At 37.7% G+C, this 25,637-nt stretch overlaps 3 protein-coding genes across 5 annotated transcripts in view; 2 read left to right on the top strand and 1 right to left on the bottom strand.

Moving 5' to 3' along the window:
- Positions 1-12: 12 nt before the first annotated feature.
- cog8 (component of oligomeric golgi complex 8) lies at positions 13-6,867 on the top strand. Its single transcript, XM_033991730.2, has 6 exons — positions 13-73; positions 199-577; positions 1,372-1,579; positions 2,210-3,034; positions 5,361-5,529; positions 6,275-6,867. Exons 2-6 carry the CDS (start codon positions 240-242, stop codon positions 6,676-6,678), a joined length of 1,944 nt encoding a protein of 647 aa, XP_033847621.1. The 5' UTR covers positions 13-73; positions 199-239; the 3' UTR covers positions 6,679-6,867.
- Positions 6,868-7,679: 812 nt separating this feature from the next.
- Positions 7,680-16,592, bottom strand: nob1 (NIN1 (RPN12) binding protein 1 homolog). The gene is made up of 10 exons (XM_033991731.2): positions 16,520-16,592; positions 15,170-15,302; positions 14,284-14,417; positions 13,416-13,487; positions 13,139-13,291; positions 11,796-11,966; positions 10,857-11,090; positions 9,826-9,923; positions 9,598-9,742; positions 7,680-8,672 (listed from the first exon to the last, which is right to left on the bottom strand). Exons 1-10 carry the CDS (start codon positions 16,586-16,588, stop codon positions 8,406-8,408), a joined length of 1,476 nt encoding a protein of 491 aa, XP_033847622.1. The 5' UTR covers positions 16,589-16,592; the 3' UTR covers positions 7,680-8,405.
- Positions 16,593-16,904: 312 nt separating this feature from the next.
- wdr59 (WD repeat domain 59) overlaps positions 16,905-25,637 on the top strand; it is a 29,083-nt gene continuing 20,350 nt past the window's right edge. Inside the window, exons 1-7 of one of the 3 annotated variants that reach the window (XM_055230333.1) lie at positions 16,905-16,973; positions 17,977-18,026; positions 18,155-18,290; positions 18,765-18,850; positions 19,995-20,075; positions 20,153-20,190; positions 20,303-20,391. In XM_055230333.1, coding sequence (XP_055086308.1) covers positions 16,920-16,973; positions 17,977-18,026; positions 18,155-18,290; positions 18,765-18,850; positions 19,995-20,075; positions 20,153-20,190; positions 20,303-20,391 — 534 coding nt within the window. In that variant the 5' untranslated portion in view covers positions 16,905-16,919. The remainder of the gene's footprint in view (positions 16,974-17,976; positions 18,027-18,154; positions 18,291-18,764; positions 18,851-19,994; positions 20,076-20,152; positions 20,191-20,302; positions 20,392-25,637) is intronic. The other 2 variants (XM_033991728.2, XM_033991729.2) reach the window with 2 other exon arrangements.

Below are 25,637 nucleotides of genomic sequence, written 5' to 3'. Positions count from 1 at the left end.
ATTGGTGGCAGCACCTCCAGCACTAATGCTACCAAAGAAGACGTGGCTAAAAATGCAGGAAGTGTTTGCTAAGGTGACATTTTTTACACCAATTTATCAGATTTTTACTTTATAACATGCTAATTACAACGTAGAACGACATGGATCTTTTACGTGATTACTTACTGCACAATTTTAATTTCTTATTTTCATGTTTAGGTGGAATAAATTAAGGAAAAAGAGGTAAAAACTAATCCAACATGGCTACAGTGGCAGTAGTTGACGTGGAGGACGAGAGCATCCTTGCGTCTGTTTTTAAAGACAGTTTCCCGGAGAGTTGGAGGGACAACCCGGACTTTGCCACGTATCTGTCGGAACTGAGCTCCTTCGGCGTAGAGAAGCTGCGACGAGAGCCGGAGAGACTGGCCGAGGAGCGGGCACAGATCCTGCAGCAGACCCGGGAGCTCGCCTTCTCCAACTACCAGACCTTCATCCGGACGGCGGACTGCACCCACCACATCTACCGGGACTTCGGGCGGGTGGAAAGCAGCGTGTCCCACCTGCTAGACACCCTGCCCCGCTTCGGGGAGAAATGCAGGTCGGTGGACGAAGGGATTAGGGGACGGTGAAGTAGTTATAATGATTTGAACATGAAATGTATTAAATAACCAGGCCCTTAACGGCACTGTGTGCAGCATTTTCATTTTAAATTTCATAAACATAACATCTGTGCCCCAAATATAAGGTGAACATGATCAAATCAGATCTAGATTTTACTGGTAACTATTGATGATGATGTCCAAGTTGTTTATGTTATAATTTTATGATTTGGTTCTCAAGATGATTATCTAATCGGAAAGCAGATTAAGCCTCATGTTCCGTTTCAATGCAGAAATCCAGTTGGTTTAAACCTTAAACGACTCTCTGATGTGAATGGTCACTACCTAAATCCCAGCACCTACAGCCAATTATGAATCAGTGCTTGTGCAGCCTTTGCAGCTTAGTGAGTGAATTCTGGAGGTTCTGAACCTTCACATGAGGCCTGTCCATATATTGAGAATGAGACCTTGTATGTGTCCTCTATCTGCCGATTAAAGCACTGGCAAACCTACATACGGTTCGTTTACATAAATATAACTGCACAAGCTAGTGCACTTTGTGCCAGTCCAAAGCCAAAATATCCACTGTACAGAAATTCTGTACATCTTTGGCTAAATCAACTTGCAATTACTGCAAACCTGGATATATATTTACCTTTGAATCTTTTTTTTTTTTTTTTTTTTGGAGATGGCAGGTCACCTTCCATGGAAATTAAAATTAGTCTGGGAAAGTTAGTATGTTCCCTCTTTACCCCCATCCTCCCCTGACTCTATTTGGTTGTGTGTTTTCCAGAGTCTTCATGAAGGAGGCGGAGCAGATTGGAGCCAGTCGTCGTATGAACAGTTTGACCCTGAACAGACACACAGAGATCCTGGAGGTGCTGGAGATCCCTCAGCTCATGGACACCTGTGTGAGGAACAGTTACTATGAGGAGGCTTTGGAGCTCGCCGCGTACGTGAAGAGACTGGACAAGAAGCACTCCTCTCTGCCTGTCATACAGGTGAGGGGGGCAAAGTCATGTTGTCAGTAAATAAACATGTTGTCAGTAAATAGACACTCTTTAAAAGCTTCAGTTAAGGTTATCAAAAGTATTGAAAATGAGATAGTAACTGGCACTAAAAGTGGTATTGAAACTAAATGCTCATCTGATAATTTCCTGAACAAATTCAGAATGGTCTTGAGCTCTAATAGTACTAATATAGGACCACATATTAACTTTAATGAATGTTTTATTTTGTGTTGAAACTGTCTAAAAATCTAAATTGGTACACACCTGTATTGCTCTTATGAAAGCGCTAAACAGTAGTCATTATTCATTTCCTCCACACCTGTTATAGTTACAAATTGTAGTCACAGGTACCCTGGGGTAGACTGGCAGATGTGCGACTGTAAATCTGCACCAACAGCCCCCTTCCACACACACACCCACACCCCCCCCCCCCCCCCCCCCCCCCCCCACACACACACACACACACACACACTAAGCAGTCTTGCCTAAGGACACAGCGACAGAACTTGGCCCCAGGTAGACAAATGAGCCATTGCCACCCCAGTTTGAAATGTTTGTATTGTGACACTTGCTTACAAATCATAATCTAACTGTTTGTTCCTCCTTTGTCCCTCTATGCAGGGTATAGTTCATGAGGTGCGTCAGTCCACTCAGCTCATGTTAAACCAGCTCCTACAACAGCTCCGCAGCAACTCCCAGCTTCCGGCGTGTCTGCGGGTCATCGGCTTCCTGCGCCGTATGGATGTATTCACAGAGGCCGAACTACGCGTCAAATTCCTCCAAGCTCGCAGCACCTGGCTCAACTCTATCCTGTCTGCAATACCCGAAGAAGACCCCTATTTCCACATCACTAAAACCATAGAAGCATGCAGAGTCCACCTATTTGATATCATCACTCAGTATCGTGCTATATTTTCAGACGAGGACCCCTTAGTGCTTCCTATTGGTGGACAAGCGACGGTGAATGAACCTGCAATATTTCACGGTTGGGTGGTGCAAAAAGTGTCTGAATTTATGGCAACTTTAGAGCGAGATTTGGATAGAGGGGTAGGTAGCAGACTCGACTCCTTGCTAGGCCAGTGTATGTATTTCGGTTTATCGTTTAGCAGAGTGGGAGCAGATTTTCGGGGATTGTTGCCTCCACTTTTTCAGAGGGTAGCAGCTGAAAGTTTTCGTAAATCACTGAAAGAAGCAGTGGAGAAGTTTGAAGAGGATATGAATTTGTACACCTTGATCTCTCTGCCTTCGGTTCTTGGGGGCACGATTCCTCCGGTGCAGCAGACAGCTCAGCCCGGGACACTGCAGCCTCCTATGTGTCTCCTGGACTTTGAGCCTTTAGCATGTTTTCTAAATCACATCCTCACTGCGTTCAATGACCTGAGGCTCTGCTGCCCCCTAGGGCTGGCCCAAGACGTGACAACAACACTGGAGGATGCACTCAAACTGGTAAGAGATACAATTTTTAACTGGCCATGTACATTGTTATAGGGCAGGCACTGGCTCCCAACTCTTTTTCTCTAGTACCCCTTAAGCTTTGTCTCATCCTCCCATGTATCCCTCCTTTATGAGTAAATACATTTAATAACTTCAATTATCTGAATTATTGTTTCTTGTTTTAATAATGCCAAAATACAATATTGTCTAAAAATGCATTTTATTTATTTCAAATAATATTGCATTTCACCTAGGTCACAAAATGTCACAACATACATTTTTAGTATTAGAATATTTGAAGAAACATAATTTTATGTTTTTTCACAATTATTGACACCATTACCAGTAGGGATGCACCCAACCAGCTTTTTCAGTTTCGATACCAATATTGATACTTTAACTTTAAGTATCTGTTGATGCTTGCTATTAATTATTATAGGGACTGAAAATGACACTTATTTCCTTAAAACACAGTTACCTTACGACACAAGAGATCCAATACTGTTACAGTGGTTTGCAAAAGTATTCACCCCCTTTTTTCAGATTTTGTCAAGTCACAAACACAAATTTAAATCTTTTTTTAATTTGCATTTTATGTGAATAAGTAACACAAAATGGTACATAAGGGTGAAGTAGAAAGAACTTCTACATCATTTCCAGATAAAAAAAAACAAACCCAAAAACTAAAAAGTGCAGCATGCAAAACTATTCAGCCCCCCTAAGTCAATACTTTGTGGAACCGCCTTTTGCTGCAATTACAGCTGCAAGTCTTTTGGGGTATGTCTCTACCAGCTTTGCACACAGGCTGAAATGTTTGCCCATTCTTCCTGGCAAAACAGTTCAAGCTCTGTCAGATTTGATGGAGACCGTTTGTGAACTGCAGCTTTCAGATCTTGCCACAGATTCTCATTGGATTTAGGTCCGGACTTGGAATGGTTTAAAGCAAAACATATTCATGTGTTATCATGGCCCAGTCAATGTCACTTTGGCTTTATGTTTAGGATCGTTGTCCTGTTGGAAGGTGAACCTCCGCCCCAGTCTCAAGTCTTTTGCAGACTCCAAGATTGCCCTGTATTTAACTCCATCCATCTTCCCATCAACTCTGAGTCTGGAGTTTTCCTCCACATGTAGCATTTTGCATTTAGGCCAAAAAGTTCGATTTTGGTCTCATCAGACCAGAGCACCTTCTGCCACATGTTGGCTGTGTCCTCCAAATGACTTGTAGCGAACTTTAAGCGACTTTCTTCTTCATTCTTATGGATGGTTTTCAACAATGGCTTTCTTCTTGCCACTATTCCATAAAAAACAGAGTGCACAACTAATAGTTGTCCTGTGAATGGATTCCCCCACTTGAGCTGTGGATCTCTGCAGCTCTTCCAGAGTCACCATGGGCCTCCTGGCTGAAACTCTGATGAGTGCTCTTCTTGTTCGTTCTGTAAGTTTTGGTGAACAGCCATGTATGGGTAGGTTTGTAGTTGCATACTCTTTCCATTTCCGGATGATGGATTGAACAGAGCTCCTTGAGATGTTCAACGCTTGGGAAATCTTTTTAGACCCAAGCCCCGCTTAAAACTTCACCCCAACTTTTTCTCTGACCTGTTTGGTGGGCTCCTTTGACTTCATTTTGTGGTTTGATCCCCAACACTCTCTTAACAAACTTCTGTGGCCTTCACAGCACAGCTGCATTTATACTGAGACAAGATTACACACAGGTGGACTCTTTTCAGTGTTGAGGTCAACATTCAATCTTTCCGAAATCATCAGGCAACTTCTAAAAGCAACTGGTTGCGTTTAAGAAAAAAGGGGTTGAATACTTTTGCACGCTGCACTTTTTAAGGTTTTTTTTATTTATTTTTTTTTATTTGGAAATCTTGTAAAATATTTCCTTCCACTTCACACTTGTGTGCCATTTTGTTTTGCTCATTCACATGAAATGCTGAGAAAATGTATTTAAATTTGTGGTTTCAGGGGGATGAATACTTTTGCAAGCCACTGTATGTGTCTGTTATTTCTCCTTCACATCACAACTGAACAGCTTATGAATAAAAGTTTAGACATAATGAGACGTTCCACTTTTCGCCTAGATTGAATATTTGATACCAGTATTGGTCCATCTCTAATTAACGAACAACAGCATGATTCTTAATTACTTCATTCACCTATTAATAGTTCAGCATCCACCTAGTATGTCACCAGCTTCATCAAATTGAATGATAGTAATGTTGATGTGACATAAACGGATAAAAAAGAAGCTGGAATTGTAATGTTAGAGTTTTTGGGATAACTGTAAACATTTAGATGATGTGTTAAATCACCTCCTCTTCCCTGTTTTTGTCAGGTGACCCGTCAGATTGTAGTGTTCCACCGTGCCGAGCAGACTGCCTTCAGTGACAGAGAGAGGGCGCTGTTTATTCAGTTTTGTTCTGCGTTTGCTGAAGATCTGCTGCCATTTCTGAACCGCTGCCTCCAAACACTGTTCCCCCCAAATCAACTTGCCCTCATTCTCGGTATGAATACTGTTTTATTTGATTACATTTGTTTAGTAAATTTGCTGCTTGTTTCTGTGGAGATGTTCCGTTGGCTCTAAAATTCCAACATATGACATAAAAGGAATATTTTTTATTGATTGATTTATATATTTAGCACTTATATATAATAAACATAAAAAGGACACAGTATAAAAGGAGAGTAAAATGACACAAAAAACAGGTGCAGGAAGAGGCAAAAAACCCCAAAAGGCTTATATTAAAGCCGCCACCTTATGAATACGTACATTTGAACATTTTAGCCATGCTTTGAATACATTTACACAACTTAAAATGTGAATGTCAACATGGATTAAAATTCAGTAAAGCAACCAACAATTGAAAGATTATTAAACATTACCCTGAAATATCAAACATTTCCTTAAACCTATTTTAAATTACATTTCTGATATGCCATCATGAGCCAAATGTAAAAATTGGCTCCACAATTTAGAGCCTCTGTATCGTAGGTAAAACTGAGCTCCTGCACTTGTAAGCGCATCGGTTATCTGCCTTTATTTAAACATTTAAATGCAAATATTTTCATTTTTGATATTAAATTCCTGAACATAATTTTTCCACCAAAGTCTGAACTCTGCTCTAAACTACATGCTTTTACTGACAGAGCTGTAACAACATGTATATGTATATAATATGTATATGTATATATAATCCATTTATATTATAGATTTTCTAATGATCCTTTACCTCCCTTTTTCTCTCTCAGGTGTCCCTCCCACTCAGCTGTACAAATACGGTAACTTGGGCAGGATCGACATCTCCTCCATCATTGAACCTTTGGACTTTGTTTTACCCAAAAAAGAGACTCCAGACCTCATAGATCCTCTGTTACCAGACCTGGACCTCAGCACAGACCTGGGAAGTCTCAATCTAGACCCACAAGTCCAGGATCACAAACCAGATGGTCCGAAACCTGCTCTAGACCCTAAACCAGACCCTGAACCTGCTCTAGACCCTAAACCAGATACTAAACCAGACCAAAATCCTAGTCTAAACTTGGACCCCACTCTGGAGGAGATCCTAGGTCCTGACCCTGGTTTATCAGGTCCTTCAGATGCTCTAAAAACAGAGGAGGAACTAGATGATGACATAGAGGAATTATTGAAGTAAAGACTTATCTGAAATATTTCTTTGGCATATTGAGACTGCACTTGTATATGTTCTATACCAGATACTACAGGTGTGTATTTACATTGTTATTTTGAAGTTTCTTAATTAAAGTGTTGATGACATTGTTATAAAACTGTTACTCAAAAGAGAGTTGATGAAATGGGGTATATAAATCGGTGAAATTCCTGCAGTTTTGTGTTTTTTTTTTGTAAAACTTGAACCTCAACCAAAACATTAAAACTTCAATTACATTTATTTTGTACAGCCGTGAGCACCGCCATCGTCACTTGGGTTATATTATTTTGTACAGGGTGTCGATCTTGACAGCAAATTAATTCTATAGGGACTACAGAGCTGTTTTAAGGCCTCCAGAGAATCACTGCAGTGTTGACTTGTTGGTCACATGAACATTTTCCACATCTTTCACAAATCAACTCCACTTTATATCAGATTTTAGCTGTTTTGAAATTGTCCATTGAAATTAATGGCATACCCACTTAACCGAAAGTGCCACCTTAAACAAAATAATTTAAAGCCATGTTTTAGCACATAGGGACTATGCCTCTTGGCTGGCCTGAAAACGCCTTGGGATCCAACCGAAGGAGCTGGAGGAAGTGTCTGGGGCGTGGGAAGTCTGGGAATCCCTGCTTAGACAGCTGCCCTGAAACCAGGCCTGGATAAGGAGAAAAAATGGATGGGTTTTCTAGCACATTTTAATGGTTTGCAAAATATTTAATATTTTTAATAATAAATATAAATATAAATATAAATAAATATATATATATATATATTATATATAAAATTATTGTAATCACTAAAAAATATATTATAGACATGCGATTTGTTAATATTGCCCACCCCTATATCAGGTCCTATTTATATAAATGGGACCTGATGTTAATAGTATTAACTAATGTTTGTAAATTAATAAATATGTATGAACTGGCCTGGCAATCTAACATGTATTATTTGAATTTGCGCAAAATGAATGCCAAGAATTTGAATAATTTTTTATTGAAGAATTACAGAAGCAACATAATTTCATATTTTTTAATCATAGTAATATAGAGCACAATTGTGTCAGGTTGCACACTTGACCGTCATTACAGGAAAATACATTATGTTGTAAATATAAGGTACACAATTTACCATTAATTTCATTTTCAGATAACAAGTTGTTTATCCTCTTGTACAAGGACATTAGGATGAGGAAATAAAAAGTATAGTTGATTTATTGATATAGAGATGATGGCCCTTTAGATTATTCGTTTGATGAGCCTTACACAAATGTTGGTTGACCAAGATGGATAATTTTATTTAGATTTTAGGGAATTAAATGGGACGACAACAGTGACAGCACCAGCAGCCGCAGCAGCTGCCACAGCAGCATGTAGTGAGTTAGCTAAAGAAGTGATTTTAATATGCTTGGTTTTGATATAAATACACAGTTTTCTACTTTTCTGCATAAATATTTGTTTTTGCATGAACTCCTGTGCGGTTATTCTCTTGTGACTGCAGTTTTGGTCAGATACATGGCCAGATTAGAAAAATATATAAACAGTTTTGAGAGCTCTGAGAGCCACGCCCCTTTTTAGTCCGATGGCCTGGTAGGACAAGTCTTTAGTCAACTACAGCTCTACTTTAAACCCAGCAATAATCCATATAGGTTTTTGAAAACAGCCAATAGATTAAAGAATTACAGTATTTTTTAAGTCCCAATACATTGCTCACTTCTTGACAAACTTCTTGCCTGCTGCATTGGGGTTGGCTCTCCGGCGCCCCGCCCCGCTCTGGCTGTCGCGCAGGTTCAGACCGGCAGCCCGGCTGTAGATGTCGTTCTGGCTGAAGGGGGAGGAGCCCGCGATGTAATCTGGGTCAAACACGTTCGTTTTCTGCCGTGCCTTTCGGGAGAGTCTCTGCTGAGGGAAGCGCTGGTCTTCCACCAGGTGAGGGTTATCGCCATGTTTACCGCCCTGAGGCAACGGCAGAGAGTACTGGAGAGAGAGATTTGAATGTTAAAAATACATGATTTAGGAGGCATTAAAATTATAATGTCAACATTGTATAGTGTTAATGTTTTCCTTATCTAAATTACATTTCATTCAAACAAACAAAAAACACATAAAATCAACAAACATAGTGAAAAGGAAGCAGGTCACATAGGAGACCGTTTAAAAAAAATAGCAACTGAAATTTTCCAGCCCTGCCAGTAAGATGAATTCTAGAGATTTTTGTGAGTTCACAAACTCTTAAGAATCCGTCATGTTCAGCTCCAGCTGAAGCGTTTGCTAGGCCTGTCACCATAACACATTTTCAAGTACAATATATTGCTGAAGAAAATATAGACAGTAAACGATAATACTTAAAGCCCTTCTGACACAACTGTGATGTTAAAAAAAATAACCTGCGATACATAAATAAAACAATCAAATCTTACTGTGGAATAGAAAAATAAAAGTTCCATGTACAAGTCCCCAAGATGAATACTGACTCCCAAAAATAATTGTTCCATCTATTATGTATTGACGATAAGTTGTAATTATCGTAACAGGCTTTGCATTTGCATGTGTTGGCAAATGACTTTATCTGGAATGTGTCACAGTATAGCATTAAACATCCAGCGTTTATTAAATTACACATATTTATTGCCTGGAGGTGTCACCTTCTTGTCTCCATGGAGATTTAACATCTTACACTTAAGTATCCAAATGTTGGCACATTGAAAAAGACTTCTGCATGGGAGCCAAAACCTGATTTAAAAAACTTTGTCCAGTTGACTGTGAAACCACTGCTGGACCAGAGGTACAACTAATGCCTAACACTGGAACATTCCAGGCACAGCAATAACGTCTCCATGGAGTAGAGATATAAAGAGGTATAAAGTTGCACAGTGCATTTTTATCTTGTAGTCCTCTTTACCCGTAGGCCTTTGGGATTGAGCACTTTGGGGTTTCTGGAGAAGTGCATCTGGATCGACCCGTCCTCGTTCACTGTCACAGCGAGCTTCTTCAGAGTCTTATTCCCACAGTGAGGACAGAACACTCTCTCCATGTGAGTCGTCGTCCTAAAGTGGAACAAACTCAGTCACATTATATTAAATACAACATTTATTCTTGATTTAAAGTGAAATCAGACATGGATACTGACTTGAAGCAGGCGTGGCAGCGGAGGATGTAGTTTCGAGCCTGTTTGATCACCATCCCATTCACAGACAGCACATGGAGGCCAATCTGAATCAGTACATTCTGAGGAAGTACAGAGAATTGTATTGACAATAAAATACATTTAAAGTTAAATCAATTTGAACTTGTAGAGATGTCTTTGGGTCCTTAGTCCTGGTTTCATAATGGTTTAGTCAATGTTTAGTAAAGGATGATTTTTAGTTAATCCAATGTTTTATCATGTGGTATATTATGAAATAAAAAGAAAAACTCAATCTATGTTTTGTTTATCTGCTAAAACCATGTCTGGAGAAAAAACAACAACACAAAAAAACCAACAGATTTAAACAGGGCCAGTACTGACTGATCTGAAATCAGTGAGTTTTGTACAGGGCCAGCGGTGACTGATCTGAAATCAGTGACGTCAAATTACATGTTGTGAAATGTCACATCTTTTGCCCCATATCAGCCTCATGTTTAATGAGCCCCAACACTGTGAGGATTAGTTTGTTTTATTTCATTCATAAAATTGAGATCAGCTTTTCCCCAATTACCAATACCAATATGATAAGTTTTGTAATGTGTTTAAGCCTTTTCTATTCACAGCCCACAACAAAAGTGAGCATTTTAATTTTTAACCAAAAGGAGCTTGTATTTACTGCACTGCAACCCAAATAAAACAATTATACATATTTTTTGTTTTGACAATTTTCTGTAGTTTGCACAACAGTTTTAATGGAGAGGAGAGAAAAAAACCTCAAAAATCAAATCAAAAATGTAAATTTTTGAAAAAAAACAACAAAAACAACAATCTAATTTTTAAGTAAAATAGCCGAGCCTAAAACAATGCTCTGACTCCTACATTTGAATAGGAATGGGATAATTCAAGTGGTTTAGTAAGGAAAGTTAAAAAGTTAATAATCTGAATTTAAACTGAAATTATTATTAGTTTATAACAGTGTGGTATACAATTTTAAGTAAAATATACATTATATAAGGTTCACAGCTGTTTATTACCTGCATAGCAAAGTCAGTAGTGAGACATCCCACAGTGACATCTTCAGGTTGGCTCCAGTTTCCGGTGTCCATTTTGACCTGTTTGATGTTACTGGGAGTGATCCAGCCTCCTCCATCTTGATCCTCTTCATCCTCTTCTTGCTCCTCCTCCTCCTGAGGTTCATTCTCTTTGTCTTCATCAGAGTCTTCACTGAGAGTTGAGTCCTGTTTAGACTCAGATACACCGCTGTCCGACTGAGAGTAACATACATTCATTTATAAGAAGTTTGGGAAGAAAACATGAGTTACTACAACCTGAACGTTTACAGCTGTATATAAAATAATACATTTTTCATTTTAATAAAATTGGTCACAATTATAGGGTGCATTATAGATGATCATGATATGTTGCACAGAAGGGAGTTAATATTTGCATTGCAAATATTTATACTGAAGAGGGGGTAGTTTACTTCTATGGGGTATGAACTGCTAACACATAACATATTTAGATCACTATGTTACCTTTTATTGTTTTAAAAATGTTATATTCACCAAAAACAAAGTATTAACATGTTTTTTTTTTCAGTTTCATTGAAAAAAACAAACAAACATGTTGAATCGGGTCCAGGAGAGATCGTTATAATACTCAACATGCCTGAATGACATCTAAAATCTCTTTAGGCATGTTTTTGATGACGGAAATAAAAGGGAACTGTTCAAAAAAGACCAGCAAAAAAAAAATCTTCTGAAAATGTAAGATTGACATGGATTATTTTGAGACTATTAATCCCCATCTGTGCAAATGATCGAATTTTAATCTATAATCGTTAATGATCAGCTTGGGTGTAATCGTCAATGATCAGCTTGATCAGCTTGGGTTTATTTCTGTATGTAATTATCATATACAGTTGAAATATCAGTGTGACTAAATCATGCTTGGGTTGAAATCTTCAGTCTCACCAGTAAACTGAGCAGGTCCTCATCAAACAAAGGCGCCGGTTCTCTCCAAAAGTAGAAACTGTTGAACTCTTCACAGTTTGTTGTTGTTGATGTTTTATTTTTAGATTCTGTGGGTTTTTCTGTTGGTTTCTTCTCTGGTTTGGTCTCTGTTGTATCCTCTATTACTGGCTCCTGATAAATAAAATAAATAAATAAATACAATCTGCCAGTCGTGTGTGGTGACTTTTATGAGTAGGCAGCAGACTTGGGTGGATGCCAATATTTAGTCAATAACAATTAATGACTTAACTTTTTATAAAACTACATTGCAAATTAGTATTTTTATTTTTACTGACATCAAATGCATATATATGGAGCCATCTGGAGTCATATTAGAGAAGCCCAGACTGTATTTGACCCACTCTCTGTACAAACAGGGCTGTTTGTTTGTTCACAGATGTGTCCTGCTCCTACATCTCATTTATGCAGCTGAGTCTTCAGTACTATGGTTATCTATGGAATTATCATTATGTATCTAGAACAATATGAATGACACATGACAGCTCTACACATGTGTAATGCACTTACTACACAAAATGTACATTCATGAAGCGATATTAACAGCAGCAGTGCACTGGTCAGACAGAGCCACTGGTCAGACAGGGCCACTGGTTTGAGGGGGACACTGGTCCGAGGGAGGCACTGGTTCGAGGAGGACACTGGTCAGACAGGTGCTCTAATAATACCTGTCACAAACGTCCCCTTAAATACAGCCCTGCGTTAGAACAGCACTTTCACTCAACTCTCACAGATGCAAATCAAAACCACATCTTTCCTGAAGAAACAGCTTGTATTTCCCTGAAGCGGAGCAGGTCCTGAATAGCCACATGTTCCTCCACACACGTGTAAAAGTCCTGTTATTCCACTAACACTGTTGGCTCCTTGAGAACCACACAGGTCACAGACCAGACAGGCTCCAGAGTATTTTAGATTTGTATTCAAGTAAAAGTTACAAAAATGTACTCAATTATAAGTAAACGAACTACTGCCAAAATTGTGCTTAAGTAAAAGTACATGAAAAATACTACAACAACTCTGAGGTCTGTCCAGTCAGAGCAGCCAGTGCCATTATGTTTGTTTGTGGGTTTAAAAAGAAGCACAGACAGCCGTGGATTGGGACGATTGTGAATGGTACAGTACTCAGTAACTTCTATGATTTTAAATGTATCTAATTACAATTACATGTCTGAGTTTGACTCAATTACAATTCAAGTACAGGTTTAAAAATCTACACAATTACAGTACCATTAACAGGACAGAGAGTATCCACCCCTGAATATATACAGGATAAATATTGTCCTCACCAGTAAGCTGAGCAGGTCATCATTGAGCAAAGGCAGCGGCTCTCTCCAGAAATGAAAACTGTTGAATTCTTCATTCTGCTCTGTCTCTGTTTGTGGCTCTGAACATGAGTTTGTACGAGTGTGAGAAGGGGTATTTTTTGAACTGTTTGGTTTCTGAAAAAGCAGAAATAAAAGTATTTAATTTGCTATATTACGTAGGCAATGGACAAGTGGGAATTAATTTGAAAGGTTGAGGTTAGAATGACATATTTTTATTAAATGTTTTCCTTTTTATTACCTTTGATGGAAAGTGAAACCCTGCAACATTGACTGGTGTCTCTGGGTGACGTTTTGTGCTCTGAATATTTACCTAAAACAAAGAAATTAAAAACATTACATTACATGAAAAAAACTCAGAGATTAGTTGCTATTTCTATTCTATTCTGCAAGCGTCTGGAACACTACTTTAATCTATCATTTTACACAGTGACTGGCTATAACCACCTGTCACTCAAAGACAGAGGCTGTGCGAAAAGAGGAATGGATGGGGAAAAAATACACGCCACATGTCTTGTGTTTGAGCTTAGAGCTGCAGAAAAGGCACCATAGTACTATCTATCCAGTTTTATTTTGTGATATCACCCACAACTACTTAAAAAGCACAATGGAGTTCAACAGTGACCGCCACCTCTGGGAAAATTTAATGGGAAATTTACTTCCGGATCCATAGTTTTTCGAAAAATTCAAATTCAATTCAATTCATTTTATTTTTGTAACGCCCAAAATCACAAGTTGTCTCGAAGGGCGTTCATGCTTTGGTTGATGGGGAAATATTAAGAGTTCAAACCCATCACAGAGGCTAACCAGATACTTGCTAACTAATATCGATAATGTAGTCATTTTAAGACCAAAAAGCAAATTTAAAATGCAAGATTCAGCAAAATGCTGTAATAACTTTGCGGTTTATAACGTTTCAGAAACAGATTTTAAATAAAATTATAGTAGTTGTGGTCATTACCGCAATGCTGATTAGCCCTGACCAAATAAATATATATATATATATATATATACACTTTTTTTTTTTTTTTTCGGAAGGTCTATGGGAAAAAATGAATGAGAACTTTTGTTAGTTCCGTAAAAACTATGGATAAAAAAAAAAAATTAACCTTAACGTCTGGTTCCTTCTTCAGGTGTTGGGAACCGACGTGTTCAAGCTCAAGCTGATAAGTCAGAGCCAAGACTTTGATATCGGTGGCAGACAAACTTGCATAATCTCCAGTCCTTTTGGAAAACTCTGTCACTAAAAAAACAAAACATGAGCAAAATAATTCTTTACATGAGAATATCTGAGCAAAAACACGGGACATGTGACATTCTAACAGCTTTGAATGAGAGGGTCAAATATTCACACTATAATAATACATTTGCCTCGTTAACTTCATTTTCAAAGACGAAGACGGCCAAACACATTATCACATGTATGTTACATTTTTTATGTAGTAAGATCATTTGCAGCTTTTTGGCACCAACTTGAAAAATAGCACTTGATTTGCATCATTTATTGTGAATAGTTTATATTTGACCAAAATGTCACACTGAAATATGTTATGCAATTTCACTGAATTATAATTAGCGATCGACAGACATCGTTTGACCAATATTTGCCCTTTTAGCATATAGGCTATCAGTCTTCAATCTCCAGCGCAGGCCAATATTTTGTTTGGGTTAACACCTGTCTAAAGAATGGACATAAAGCTTTATATGAACACTTTACTGTGATAAGGACACTGCACAAAATGTGACTACACTGTTTTCTTATCCCGCTTCTATTAAAACAGGACTTTACTACAGACTTATCCACAGCCAAGTTATATAATTTGAGGAAAATAATAATCCAAATCGACCTTACAAATCAGCTCAAAAACATCAGCAGAGCTTATCAGCCATTGGAATTCTCTGGATTCTAAACAATCGATATCGACCATGAAAAAAAGAAAAGGTACTTCTTCCTCTACTCTACTGGATGGTATTTGGTTTAAAGTGCAGTTGTACCTGTCCGTATGTGTTCAGGCAGTGGGTCCTTAAACTTCAGCTCGTAAGGCAGAAAGGCCAAACTCCGCCTGGTGGGTTTGTCCCTGATCTCCTCCACAACATCCTTCAGGGTGTAGATGTTTTTACCAATCTCCTAAAAAGAGAGAAAAAAGCTGATTGTATAGAAGCAAATCAAACAAAATTTAACTTGTTTGAAAAAATACACCTTGCACTTTATAACAATAGATCATCAGAATTAAACACAACCATTTTTTATTGTCCAATTATAGAAGTTACTATTTGAGACAAGCATCAAAGTGAAGACAAATTCTATATTTACACATTTTATTGAATGTACAGTGTATTGCTATAGAGTAACTTACTCTATGACGGGGGTCTTAGTCAACCAATATTTGCATTAGTAGTTATTTAGATTAAAAGGATATATATAGAACAGCAGAAAGTAGAAGTGAGTGAGTTAGTTAGTTGAAGATTTGGTATTTTTTGGCATTTATCAGTAAAAAGTCAAATTAAACTCATAATTCACAAGTTTGATCTATCTTTATATAAATACATTATATTCTAGTACTTTTTTCTGCATAAATAGGTGTTTTTGCATGAACTCCCCTCCAGATGTAGCCTTGTGAGTGCAGTTTGGGTCAGATACATAGAGATACGTCATAGGTGTGAGAGCTTTTGCCACGCTCCCTTTTTAGTTACTGTACAAGAATGTATTTAGTCAACAACAACAACAAACTTTAATTATAAAGCGCTTTTCATACAAGAAAAATGTAACACAAAGTGCTTTACAGTGCATTAAAATCAGTCCCACCCACCAAACCCACCCAACCACCCCAACCACAGCCCAACAACCCAACCCCAACACATCAATAAACACAACCAGACAACCCCCCACCCAACACATGTTAAAATACCTTTGGTTTCATTAAAATATGTTTAAGTGCCATAGGCTGGATAAAGATGAACCAGATGAGAGAGCGCCACCAGAGGAACCATCTGCCGACTGTAGCTCTAGTACAGTGTAGTTATTATTATGTAACAGCGCCCTGTTTGGCCAAATAGAGGGCTCTTTAACATCACACATGTAATTCGTATTGGACTAATAAAAACAGAAACACTATACACTATAATAAATCAATTTTGATACAAATTCACAATACCTGCTACAGAACTGATCTTAGATAGAACTAAAATAATTGTTGTATTAGATAATAAGATCAGATGGGGCCTGATGTCATCTCAATCTCGCTACTACACTATTACCAAAAGCGACACGTGACAACATTAACAGGACAGAATCATGTACATTATATTTTACTATTTAGAGTCTAAAATCTGGATGTATTTTACCTGAAGAGGTGCTTTCTTGAGAAAAGCTCCCGCATCAGCAACAACATGCTCCACCAAGCAGGGCGCCATGTTGGACTGCAGACTGTGAAGGACGGACCAATCAGAACACATGCAACAGTCACGTGAGTTAATCGTGAAGGAAAACATTTACGAAGATGTCTCACTTTGTTTGATGTATTTATTCATTTATTTATGTATTTATTTAGTCAGTTAGTTAAGTATGTATGTCTTTAAGGCTAATTGAGACAAATGTTAACTAAATTGATGTACACAATGTTTAACAGCATTTAGTCAGATTTAAGTAGGCGTCAGACAGGACTGGAATAGAGTGAGACTTTAAATTTTTTGACAGGTTGAGTTTTAATGTCACGTGACGTTTGTTTACAGAGGCAGAGGGAAGATGGCGGCGCGGTGGAGCAGTGGGAATGTGGTGGTTGAGTTCAGAGACGCGCAGGTATTTATTTAAACATTAAACTACAGAAACTGCCCAATAATAAACCGTACAGATGCAATACATGTGCACCAGTGTATAGAGTAAATGCAGTGAACACCAACGAGCTAAAGCAGCTAGCATACCACACCATAGATGTCCACATAGCAGTCACTAAAAAGTAATGTAATAAATTTGGTCTATATCTCATAATACATTGGAAGAAGTGTCATCTTTATGCAGTCATTAATTGCAAGAAATCTTTGATCTAAAATTTGACATAGTTTGCTGCCCCAGCAAAATGAAAAAAACTAACAGTATTAAATCTTCCAACAACAAAATCCATTGTTTTTGGACGTCCTTTTATAATCAGTATTTCAATTTTAAGAATTAAAAGTGTGTCTTAGAGTTATCAGTGGGCCTCTAATTAACAGTGCATTTATACTAAATAGAAGTGGGTAGTACTCAGTTACGTTTACTCAGTTACATTTACTTGAGTAACATTTTTAAAGAACTTGTATTTTTCAGAGTACTTTTCTAGCAGCATACTTTTATTCCTACTTGAGTAACAATTAGTAACAATACTCGTACTTGAGTAAGAGTTTTGATTCCTCTGCTCACTGAGACTAAGTCTACCAGTGACTTGAGCTTTATCATTTCATATTGTCAACCAATATGAAATGATTTGAACATTTGCGTTTCTTGCACCACTTGTTCAGATATGATTTAGTTTGTCTCATTTTGTGTCTGTCCTTTGAAAACACCAGATTGTGTTTTTAATGTTTTGTCCTTCAAATTGCGTTAATTATAAATTAGTCATATCCGGACACTTACTCTTTCGGTTACTCTTACTAGAGCAGTACTTTTCCGAAATACTTTTTTACTCTAAATTTCTTAACTGCTACTTTGGATTTCTACTTAAGTAATATATATTTTGGAATATATTTACTCATACAATGTTTGACTACACTGCTTACCTCTTAAAGTTATTAATTATAGTCATCAGAATTGTCATGTCTGTTTTCAGGCGACTGCCATGTCAGTGGACTGTCTAGGAGAACACGCTGTGCTCTCTGGGTGAGTCTCATTCAACTGAACTTCTTTAAATAATATTAAAGTGGAAAAAATGTCTACTCTTTCATGACTCTATCAAATCCCCCATCTGTTCAGTGTGTAACATTGTTGTTGTTTGGTGTTGTCTTTAGCCGTCGCTTCCTGTACATGGTGAACCTGGAGAGTCCTACAGAGACCCAGAGGAAAATTGGGCGTCAGAGCAAATGGGACGTGGGGACAGTGCAGTGGAACCCCCACAAATCAGAGGCCCACATCTTCGCTGCTTCGGTCAGAAAACATTTCACCTTATAAATAAAGTTATATTAATCAAAACTAGTTAATTATGGACAGGGATTGTCAAAGGTATTGAAAATCAGTCAATCAAAAATCAGTCAATAATAAAAATAGTATCAAACCGAGTTAATTATTTGAGCAGGTATCATTACTAAAAAAGTCTCATTCACAGGACAGAAATAGCTTTAGAGTGATCTTCTGAACAATTGTATAAGACCATAGAGACCAGTATACGCCCATGGACCAATATGGAACCTACCTGGAAGACTGAGGGATTGCACAGATATTAGGCCACATGGGAATATAAATATGATTATGATTTAATGTTGAAAATCACATTCTATTGTCTAAATAAAGACTGTTTTTTTTATCATTTTGAGTATTGACTCTATTTCTGAGTATTGAAATAGAGATTGAAATTTTAGTATCTACACTAATATGTACTGTATTGTGGGTTTAATTTTTCAGAGTAACCAACGCGTGGATCTGTATTCCTGGAGAGATGGTTGTGGAGAAGTGCACACGTCGTTACAGGGACACACAAGAGTCATCAGGTAAGATGTTAATTACAAAACGTTCACCTGGTTAATGCTAGTTTATTTACTTATTATGCAATTACCATCAAATGTTTCTCAGCCGTAGCAGGCCTGGGTCCAGACCAAACTGACATGTTTCTAAGGGGTGCAAAGATAATATGCTTCCATTAAGTGTCATTATTTATGCACCTGAAATGAGGGTGCAAACATTTTTAACTGAGGTTGCATTTCACCCTTTGCATTCCTGTAGACCAGATGTGAGAGGTAGGGCTGGACCATCAATTGAATTGAGATTTTGTTAACGACTTTGGAGGAAGAAATCTGACAATTGTTTATATTAAATAGCACTGATAAAAATCTGTCTTGTGTTAAGTGTTGAAAAGCCATTCCATTTTTTGTTTTTGAAAATAAAATAAAATAAAATAAAATTCAAAATCAATATTGATCAATATGAAGAAATAATTTGCCATATCGCCCAGCCCTACTCAATTAATTTGCATTTTCTGTATTTAGGGTGACAGTGACTCAGTTAGTAGAGTTGTTTGTCCACTGATCCAAAGGTCGGCGGACCTAAACATCATTGGTAGAGTGGCCAGATCCACTTACACAGGTTAGCAGTGCAATTCCAGCTCCCGTAGATGAATGTTGTTGTTGTGTCCTTGGGCAAGACACTTAACCCACCTCACTCCCAGTGTCTGTGTACACTGTTGTATGAATGTGTGTGTGAATAGGTAAGTGGTACCTTGATGTAAAGCGCTTTGACTGTCATGAAGGTGGAAATGTGCTGTATAAAAATGTGACCATCTTCATTATTGATTTATGTTTACATTTTGTACTCGTGCAAAACTTCTGCAAATTGTTGTGCAAATTGTCATGTTTGCATCTTTGCTTGCAAGATAAATTTATCAAAATGTTTTTTGTGCATATTATTACTGTATTAAATATATATATATATATATATATATATATATATATATATATATATATATATTTATTTATTTATTTATTTATTTATTTTTTACATATTATCCAACAATCACCTATGTTTTCAGTCAAACAATATTACAGAATGATTCAGTACAAAACTGATTCACACTCACACTACTTTGACTATTGGGCAGGTTAAATTAAGTTACTATTTTTTTTTCTGTTTTGAATGCAGTGATTTGGACTGGTCTTGGTTTGAACCTGAGCTGTTGGTTACTAGCTCAGTTGACACTTTCATCTACATTTGGGACACAAGGTAAAAGAGTGTGTATGATATTGTTTATACTGTTCATTTGAATATATTTTTTATGTATCTATTTTCTTCTATTTCAGAGACACTCGGAAACCAACTGTTGCTCTGTCTGCAGTCGGTGAGTTGAATCATTTTTCCTCTTCAGGTTTTGGTCTCTATAAACACTGCAGCAATTTGATTATTTTTGTCAAATGATTTAGAATTGTAATTAGTCATGTTCTTCTTCTCAGCCGGGGCATCTCAAGTGAAGTGGAACCGGAAGAATCAGTATTATTTAGCTTCAAGTCACGATGGAGATGTTCGGATCTGGGACAAAAGGGTAAGAGCTTTAATTATTATTATAAAAAAAATACTTGAAAAATCCTGTACTACCCTCAAAACCATTTAGATTAAAATAATAATAATAATAATAATAATAATAATAATAATAATAATAATAATAATAATAATAATAATAATAATAAACGTACACTACATACAGTACCAGCCTCTATCTTCACATTCAATGCTTTTTTCCCCTTTATTTTCATTACTTTCTGCATTTTAGATACATAAGGAAGACATCAAATATATAAAGTAAGATATATGAAATTATGTAGTAAAGAATAAAAGTTAAACAACCACTAAATATCCAAAAGCAACTGGTGATTTTTTTCTTCACTGCATAAATCCCAGCTCCATCCTCGAATGTAAAAATCCACACTACATGATCCTGGTGTTTTTATTTTGTTATTTTGTCCGTAAATAAAGATATGAACATTAATAACATAATGTTCTTTTCCTGAGGTTGCTTCTTCTAGCATCAGCGACAGATTGGATTGACAGCATTGCTCCCTACTGAACCAGTGGTGTGGGCATGAAGGGGTGTTACCTTCAAAAGCCTCGCTCTAGATTGGCTCTTTGGTTGCTATGATACTCTTGGTCGGAATTCTAATTATGGAACTCGGCTCCAAATTCACCCCTATAACTGCTAGCCTCAATGAACTTCATTTTGTTGGAGTCGTACGCTATGGGTGATATCACACTCACTTAGTACCCTTCTTTATACAGTCTATGATTGATAGTGTCCATAGTTTTATTAGTCAGCTACTTCTTTTGTTAGGATTAAGGACATATTTAGGCCACAGCAGAAAAAAGAAACCATCGAATGAGTTAGTTGGAGTTTTGTGGGTGACTAGACAGTCTGCCTCTTCACTTATGAAAATGCTTGTCTCTAGTAGATTTTGTAAACCTTATCATTTTGATAGTGTTTTTCAGCACCATGCTGTATCACCTTTTAGCTAATTCAGAGAAATTTTGTTCACATTCCCTGTAAGAAGATAACAAACATCCAGTCCTTCTGAAACTAATCTGAAACTTGCTGTGCTCAATGTCAGATCTTTATGTAAAAAAAAACATTTTTAATTAATGGATTTTATTTATTCTCTTAATCTTGGCTTTATGTTTTAAGTGAAACATGGCTAGACAAAAGCACAGGTAATGCAATTCTACTGGAATCAGCTCCACCCAACTTCAAATTTGAATCTGAAACACGAGTGATAGGTTCACCCTTTTAACCTATATTACAGTTCAAAAGAGAAGATAAGACAAGGGAGATTATTTTGTCTCAGTATTGAGGAGAAAAAGCGGGGAGGCAAAAACCTTCAGTTACAAATCACCTTGCACCCTTTTTCTGAAGGCCCCACCGTTTTTCTCCTCCCTTTATTAACTTAGGAACCCTAGTTACAAAGGCACTGCTTACTCTCAAGGGATGGGGGGCATATACTTTTCAAGCAGTGTAAGAACGTATGACGAAATTCACAGAGAAATATATTCTGTTTTTGCATTTCTAGAAGGCCACTCTTCCCCTTCGCACAAACATCCTCCCAAGATGTTTCTGTTTTAGGGTTTCGCAAGTTCACAGTGACCTTCTTCCCGTGGGATCCTGCACTTTCAAAAGACATTTTCTGCAAGACTCAAGAACAAACATTAGTGCAGATTACATAGTTTACATAGTTGAATATAATGATTATAATAAAGAGTGAACATTACAGTACCTTTAAAATGAACAGTGAGATAACATGTCAGCAAGCCCACCCACAAGAGAGGACACACTCTGGACCTGCTCATTACAAAAGGAGTAATTTTTTCAGTGTGTCAGTGTGTTGCTCTGGCTGATCATTTCTGTGTCTTCTTTGGCCTGTCTGTTATTCCCAAACCAATGGCTGGTCGTGCAGTTATTCAAAGGAGACACATAAATGATAACACAGGTGCACTGTTCATGGAAATGATACACTTGAAAATGCCTCATGTTCTAATGTTAATAATTTGTTGTTGTTAAACTTTGAGTGTTTTGAATGTTCTGGACACCATTGCCCTGATGAAGGTTAAAATGGTTAAAGATAGGCAGAAAGTGCCATGGAGGAATGATTACTCAGTCAGGGCACAGAAAAGAGAGTGCTGGAGGGTTGAGCGGGAATGGCGCAAGTCAAAGCTCCAGGTTCATTATGAGATTTCCAGAGAAAAAATTTACGTGTACAACCACAATTTATGTAAAACAAGGGAGAGGTATTTTTTGGACATTATTAGAAGTTGCGTTAAACTTTCATCTCCTGTTTGCAACAGTAGACAGATCAAGCTCCACTGCCGTAAGAACTAATTTCCACATCTAAGTGCAGTGAGTTTGCAGTATTCTTTAATGACAAGGTTCAGGGCATTAAAAATGCTTTCAATTCCACGATGCAAATAACAATCTTGCAGCCATCTAGACACTTAGAGCTGACTCATTTTGCACCTGTAACTGGTAAAACTGTCCAAGAGATTGTCACCAGTCTGAGTTCATCTGCATGTTGCCTCGATGTGTTACTCTCTAGATTTCTAAAGTCTGTGCTGAACAGTTTGCTATCACCACTCTCTTACATAGTTAACATGTCACCTCGATCAGGAACATTCCTAAGAGCTTTGAAAACTGCGGTATCAAGCCTCTCCTAAAGATGACCAGGCTTGATGCCGCAATATTGGACAATCATTACTCATCTCAAAGTCCTTGAAAAAGTTGTTTACCAACAGCTTATTAACTTTCTCCGAATGAACAACTCCTTTGATGTTTTCCAGTCAGGTTGTAGACCCCACCACGGCACTGAGACTGCTCTTATCAAGGTGACAAATGACATCTCCTGGGACTCTGTTGTTCAGTCTCTACATGCTGCCATTAGGCCAGTTAATAGCTTTTGTTCTGCCTTTATTAAAAGGAGGTGATCCATCGGTGCTGACTAATTATAGGCCAATATCAAATCTGTGTGTTTTATCCAAAATTCTGGAATCTCTAGTTTGTGACCAGTTGAAAGAGTTTTTGTACTCTAATGATATAGTTTCCAAATTTCAGTCAGGCTTCAGAAAAAAAACACAGTACTAACACTGCTACTATGAAAGTGATAAATGATATTATTGTGGCACTGGATAAGAAACAGTACTGTGCGTTTATTGACCTCTCAAAAGCTTTTGACACTGTTGATCATGCTGTCTTAAAAAACAGACTATTCAGCCTTGGATTGTCAGAGCATGCAGTAGCGTGGTTCTCAAATTACCTGAATTACAGAACCCAATGCATTAAACATGAAGGTGTTTGTTACTGTCCACAAGGGGGTGCCACAGGGCTCAGGTTTGGGTCCCCTTCTGTTTATTTTGTACATCAATGATTTGGGTCAAAATGTCTCTGACACAAATTTGCATTTTTATGCTGATGACACAGTTATTTACTGTTATGGATCATCGCTTGCTCAGGCCATTGAATCCCTACAGAAAGCTTTTGTTGCTCTTCAACACTCACTTATTCAGCTAAAACTAGTTCTTAATGCTGACAAGACTAAGCTAATGTTGTTTTCAAACTCTAAGAAGGTCCCTGAGCCTATTCCAGTGGTATCCACCCTTGAAGGAAATGTCATAGAGGTGGTTCATGAATATAAATACCTTGGTGTCTGGATTCATGACTCCCTCACCTTTAAACCACACATAGAAAAACTTGTAAAGAAACTGAGACTTAAACTTGGTTTTTACTTCCGTAATAAACAGTGTTTTTCTTTTGCAGTAAAAAGGCGTCTTGTCACTGCAACCTTTTTATCTGTGCTGGATTATGGTGACATTCTGTATATGAATGCTTCTTCTTCATGTCTTCTAATGTTGGACACAATGTATCATGCTTCCCTGAGGTTTATTACCAACTGTAGATCTATGACCCATCACTGTGACTTGTACTTAAGAGTAGAATGGCCCTCTCTGACCACTAGAAGGCAGGGGCATTGGTACACTTTTATTTACAAAGCCATACTTGGATTGCTGCCTCCTTATATTTGTACTTTGATCACAAGGAAAAATAGTGGCTCTTACTCCTTGCGATCAAATGATCAGTTGTTGCTGTCTGTTCCTTTTGCCCGCACAGAGCTGGGGAAGAAAGCCTTTGTTCACTGTGCACCTTTTACTTGGAACTTGCTGCAGAAAGACTGGAAACTGACTGAACTGTTGTCCTTAAATGTTTTTAAAACTAAACTCAAAGCCTTACAGACTGCCTTGATTATGTGCAACTGTTTTTCATGACCTATGCAATTTTGACATTGTTTGTTTGTATGTACTTGTTTTGAAATGTGCTGCCCCTTGGCCAGGACTCCCTTGAAAAAGAGGTTTTTAATCTCAATGGGACCTTCCTGGTTAAATAAAGGTTAAATAAAAAAAAAAAATGTAGCAATAATGTGCCCTATGCAGATGACACTCAGATCTATGTCTCAGCAGGTGCATATATAGACCAGTGGATTCACTCTGGCACTGCATCCAGCAGATCAGTGTGCGGATGCGAAACAACTTTGTCCAGCTAAACTCAAGACTGTCATAGTCTTTAACCCATAGAAACATCGAGAGGGTCAGTAGTCACATCCAGTCTCTCTCCCTAAAATCTTCAAATCAGGCTAGAAATCTAAGGGTAATAATGGACTTTAACTTTAACAGCCACATCAAATCAATAACATCTGCAGGTTTTTACCATTTAAAAACATTGCAAATATCAACGGTATACTGTCAAAACCAGACTTGGAGAGACTTACTTATCCATGCATTTGTCTCCAGTAGGTTAGACTATTGTATCGGCCTGCTCACTGGTCTTTCCAAACAAGCTGCAGTACATCCAGAACGCTGCTGCTCGGCTCCTAACTAGAACCAGGAAGTACAAGCACATAAGTCTGTGACTCAGATAATAGACTTAAAAACCGCTCTGCTTCTGCACAAGTCTCTTCATGGCCTAGCACCAAACTACATCCCCGACATGTTAGTGCCATAGGAACCATCTCGCACTCAGGACTGAACATGGGGAATCAGCATTTCAATTTTATGCAGCTAAAACCCAGAACAGTCTTACTGAAGATGTGAGACAGGCCTCTACTTTGACAATGTTTAAATCCAGGCTCAAAACGATTCTGTTTAGCTGTGCATATGACTGAAAGGTTTTTATTGTTGTATTGTGATTTTAATGTCTTTCTTAATCTGTAAAGCACTTTGAATTACATTGTGTAGGAATTGTGCTATACAAATAAACTTTCC

The sequence above is a fragment of the Periophthalmus magnuspinnatus genome, chromosome 3 (assembly GCF_009829125.3).
Source record: "Periophthalmus magnuspinnatus isolate fPerMag1 chromosome 3, fPerMag1.2.pri, whole genome shotgun sequence".
Taxonomy (NCBI): domain Eukaryota; kingdom Metazoa; phylum Chordata; class Actinopteri; order Gobiiformes; family Gobiidae; genus Periophthalmus; species Periophthalmus magnuspinnatus.
The sequence above is the reverse complement of the archived record's forward strand: the minus strand, read 5'-3'. Positions and strand labels throughout refer to the sequence as shown.

Coding starts and splice junctions, on each gene's coding strand:
- cog8 (XM_033991730.2), top strand. CDS start 240: ATGGCTACAGTGGCAGTAGTTGACGTGGAGGACGAGAGCATCCTTGCG. Junction 578..1,371: donor CGCTTCGGGGAGAAATGCAG/GTCGGTGGACGA, acceptor TGTGTTTTCCAG/AGTCTTCATGAAGGAGGCGG. Junction 1,580..2,209: donor CCTCTCTGCCTGTCATACAG/GTGAGGGGGGCA, acceptor CCCTCTATGCAG/GGTATAGTTCATGAGGTGCG.
- nob1 (XM_033991731.2), bottom strand. CDS start 16,588: ATGGCGCCCTGCTTGGTGGAGCATGTTGTTGCTGATGCGGGAGCTTTT. Junction 15,303..16,519: donor TCAAGAAAGCACCTCTTCAG/GTAAAATACATC, acceptor CTCTCTTTTTAG/GAGATTGGTAAAAACATCTA. Junction 11,091..11,795: donor AGGACCTGCTCAGTTTACTG/GTGAGACTGAAG, acceptor TGTTACTCTCAG/TCGGACAGCGGTGTATCTGA.